At 33.4% G+C, this 4142-nt stretch overlaps 1 protein-coding gene across 6 annotated transcripts; it reads left to right on the top strand.

The window, feature by feature from the left end:
• On the top strand, positions 1–3882 carry LOC131601310 (uncharacterized). 6 transcript variants are annotated; one of them, XR_009283614.1, is made up of 8 exons: positions 2–502; positions 653–773; positions 857–949; positions 1398–1574; positions 1760–1966; positions 2732–2861; positions 2946–3040; positions 3624–3882. XR_009283614.1 is itself a non-coding variant. In XM_058873095.1 (7 exons), exons 2-7 carry the CDS (start codon positions 699–701, stop codon positions 3682–3684), a joined length of 708 nt encoding a protein of 235 aa, XP_058729078.1. In that variant the 5' UTR covers positions 2–502; positions 653–698; the 3' UTR covers positions 3685–3882. The 6 variants fall into 6 exon arrangements, 2 of the variants coding, with proteins under 2 accessions (XP_058729079.1, XP_058729078.1); XR_009283612.1 differs by having other exon boundaries at positions 2–310; positions 394–502; positions 2732–3040; positions 3624–3679; XR_009283611.1 differs by having other exon boundaries at positions 2732–3040; positions 3624–3679.
• The last annotated feature ends 260 nt before the right edge of the window (positions 3883–4142 follow it).

The raw sequence follows: 4142 nt of genomic DNA, 5'->3' as shown, positions 1-4142 counted from the left end.
AAACAAATAATCATAAAAGGGGATTAGGGTTATGTGACTTTTAGATTCTTCTCTTCTCCCTCTCACGGTCGTGAAGTAGCAACGGCGCCGGGGAAAGCCTTTCTCCTCCAACGAAACCGACATCATCGCACAACCACCGTGAACATACGAATTATCACCTCTCATCTCGACTCTCTTCTATCTCTGGTCTCCACGCGTTCTCAATCTCTCTATCTTCTCAAATCCCAGGTTCTCTCTCGGTTCTCTCCGATGAATTGAAATCACGCCTCAACAAGAACAGAACATGCTAAAAAAGAAGGTCACCACTCAGGTACGTCTTCGACTTTTACGCTTCGTTTTCTCCATATCAAATTTTCTCCTCTTTTGCTTCTGTGTTTTTCGTCTTTGTTCCAGTTGTTGATACGTGGATGGAGTTGATGCGGGTTGAAGGTTCCTTCTGAGTTTGTGAAGACTTGAAGGATCGATCGAAGAAGATGAAGAGGGGATGCCGTTTTCTTTGAAGGTTTCGTTGAGTTCCTTGATTCTGCAATGAGTATAACATTGCCTCTTCCTGATATCTATATCAATTGCATTTCATTGAGTTCTTTGATTGTGGTAAACCTTTGGGATGTTTTTTGGTTGATTCATTATGTGTTTTCGATCTATCCAACAGGTCTGAGATTGATCATTTGACAGCCTTATGCAGTCAAGGACTGTAGATGCACCTATTAGGGGAGAAGAGGGAGAAACTTCAAAGCACTGTTGATCTTGTTCAAAATAACTTGAACTTAGAGGTTATTTCTATTATGTATATGAAATGAATAATTTGATTTGACTGGTTGTTGTATTAGCTCTTAATTATTGTACTAACTTATAGGTGATCTATGGGGATACTGATTCAATAATGATTTACAGTGGGCTAGATGATATTGCAAAAGCAACTTCAATAGCTAAGAAAGTTATTCAAGAGGTAAGGTTTGACTATTACTATTAACTATGCGAAGATCCTTTGAAACCTGTATGATGAACTCATGATGGGGTTGATGTTTATGTCACCTTTCTGCTTATCTTTTGCAACATGGTATTTTAGAAAAAATTTCCAGCCTTGTTATCCCTCCCGTGATATGAAAGTGATTTTTTATATACTTCAAATTTGAAAGGGCATTTGCTCTCTGCAGCTAGATCTTCTATGGTGTCAGTCTGGCTCAGGCCAGCTGTGGTGGTTGAATGTGAAATTATTGGTGATTCCACCAATAATTATCCGAGCAGAGTTTAAAAAATGGGCATTGAACTGCTACAATATAATGTTGTGTTTCAATTTCTTTAAACATAAAAAGTTTCTACCTGAATACAACTTGTTTCAATTTCTTTAAACATAAAAAGTTTTTTTGTAAAATTTCTTTACTGCTTGATTATAGGCTCTGGTCAATGTCTGTGGTGCCGTAGTCTGCAAGGAAGAATGCGATCCATTTGTATCTGTGACTCTTGTGAGGCAGGGTGCTAAACATAATGAAGTGAGAAAGACAATTAGCTTGACCTCTGAGAGTAGTGAACTTCTGTTTTCTGATGTTATTCCTGGAAAATACAGGCTTGAGGTTTGCCTTCTTTTGCATATTCCCATTTTGTTTGTGGTTTAGCTGAGTGGAATTTCTTTAGTTTTATGTTTTGATGCTTGAATACTTTCCTCTCAAATATTTACTACTTTTTGTTCAGTATTAGTCGTTTGCTCGGATGTTCTAATTCATTTTAGTTTTTAACTGTTCTATAATATTTCTTTTAGGTGAAACATAGTTCCCCTGAATCAGTGGCCAAGGAAGATAATTGGTGCTGGGAGAAGAGCTTCATAGATGTAAATATTGGAGCTGAGGACTTGGAAGGAATTGTTTTTGTTCAAAAAGGTTACTGGGTCAATGTGATCTTCACTCATGAAGTTAGGGGGGGTTACATAACTCAACCTGATGGATCAACTGTGAATTTAAAGATTCAGGTATTTGTTCATTAGTCTGTTTAACTATGTTAGGAAATTGCAATTTAAAGATCAAATATCTATCTTTAAATATTCTCTTTGGGCCAATCCAGGAGAAAAGCTTACCTTTGTTCCTCGGGGCATTTAAGTGATCTTAAGTCACTACCTGTTTACATGATTGTCAATTTATCCCACAAGGATAGACTGCGCACAGACTGTAATAATTAACTATAGTATGTATAGGGCATTTATACCATCTCATTCTAATTGTTCTAATTCCATTCCAACTCTTTTAAGTGCCTCATTTGTACCATTTTAAATTTTTAGTTACATTTTCCAAATCTAATTTCTGTTTAATCCAGTCACCGAACTCAATAATGTATTTATGTTTGCAATTTTCCTTCAAGGCTGAATGTTTAAATAACATTTTTTTGTCCCTATGTTGCCTATAGTAATGAAATATAAGTGTATTATTCATATACTGCACAGAGTTTGTGATTCTGGGAGGTTTCTATAAGGAACTATCTTATAGAATGTGATAAACTAAACTTAAAAATAAGAAATATTATTAAGAGGATTAAGAAAAAATGAGAATTTATTCTTAAGATGATACATAAGAAAAGAAAAAAAATAGAATGCTTCTTAGTTTCCTTTACTACTACATATTGATCTTCTCATATTAAGCTCTTTTCAAAACTATACTCAAACTACACCTTCCTTACTACTTTAAATAAATTGAAAGAGAATCAACAACTGTGTTTGTTTGTTCATTTATTTTCCAAATAGGGTCTTGAAGTTTTTAGGAAGAAGCATGTATTGGTGTTCATTTCGAGTCTTGATAGCATTGAAGATGAGATTTCACTTTTGAATTCAATCTATGAAAGATTGCAAGAAAACTCAAAAGAATCAATAAAAGGTTTCAAGAAAGAAGACTTCAAGATTTTGTGGATCCCCATTAAATGTATGTGTTAGGAGGTTCATGATTCTATCCTTGCTGCAGATCCACCCTCATGCTTCAAAACAAGTCTTGGATGAACTTTCTGAAAACCTTCAAATTCCTATTGTGGTTCAACCACCACAGATGCAGAGCTGCAGGTGATTAATAGAGTTTTCAAACAAGTCTTGGATGAACTTTTTGAAAACCTTGAAATATTGTCATATTGTCTTTGCTTCTTTAAAGGTGTTGTTCAAAGTCCATAAGTTTTTCCTCATGTTTATTTATAGCTAAAAGTTCAGCCATAAGTTTTTTGTGGTCTTGTTTAGATTTCATTAAATTTTCTATATACTTTTTTATAAGCATTTTTATAAGTGCATGTTCAGCCATAAGTTCTTGTGTGATCTTGTGTGGTCTTGTTCAGCCATAAGTTCATGTTCTATATGCTTTTTTATAAGCATTTTCTTCTACATGCTTTAAAACATGTCAGACTAAAATATATTTCATATGTACTAGTAACATTCTCCCCCGCCTATTAGTTACCCAAGTGTTCCTTTGTGCAAATGGGGTTTCATATGGATTTGTTTCAACATTTGAAAACTCTTGATCAACTCTTGTTTCAACTCTTGATCAACATTTGAAAACCACCTTGGTTTCTAAAATACATATAAAAAACATAAGCTTATAAATGAGCCTCTAAAGTTGTAATATGCTGAATGATGTTTGGAATGATGTTTATTGCAGATTGGAGACGAAGAAGATTGTGATGAAGATATGGAAGAAGCTTGTGATCATGAAGATGTGAAAGAAGGTTGTCCTGAAGATGTGGAAGAAGAACAAGGAGATGATCAAGAAGAATTTTAAGAAGTTGTGTTTTATATTATCTAGCTAACTAGTTCTTAGAAGTTGTGTTTTAAGAAGTTGTGTTTTATATTATCCAACTTATTAGTGACACTACAAAAAAAATTACTTTTGACGTTAATGTTAATTTGCTTGTAATTAATTAGATTCTAATCATCAACATTATTGTTATATATATATATATATATATATATATATATATATATATATATATATATATATATATATATATATATATATATATATATAATGTAATGATACAGAAATAAACTGTGGCAAGATAACTGGTTTAGAATGCATAACATATAACAACGGTTTTAAATAGGTGGTCATAACCAAACCGTGGCTATATCTTGAACTAATACTGTGTCGTAAACGTTAAAATAAAACTGTGGCTTTACC

Source organism: Vicia villosa, linkage group LG5, assembly GCF_029867415.1.
Source record: "Vicia villosa cultivar HV-30 ecotype Madison, WI linkage group LG5, Vvil1.0, whole genome shotgun sequence".
NCBI classification, from domain to species: Eukaryota; Viridiplantae; Streptophyta; class Magnoliopsida; order Fabales; family Fabaceae; genus Vicia; species Vicia villosa.
This window is presented reverse-complemented; position numbering and strand designations above follow the sequence as displayed.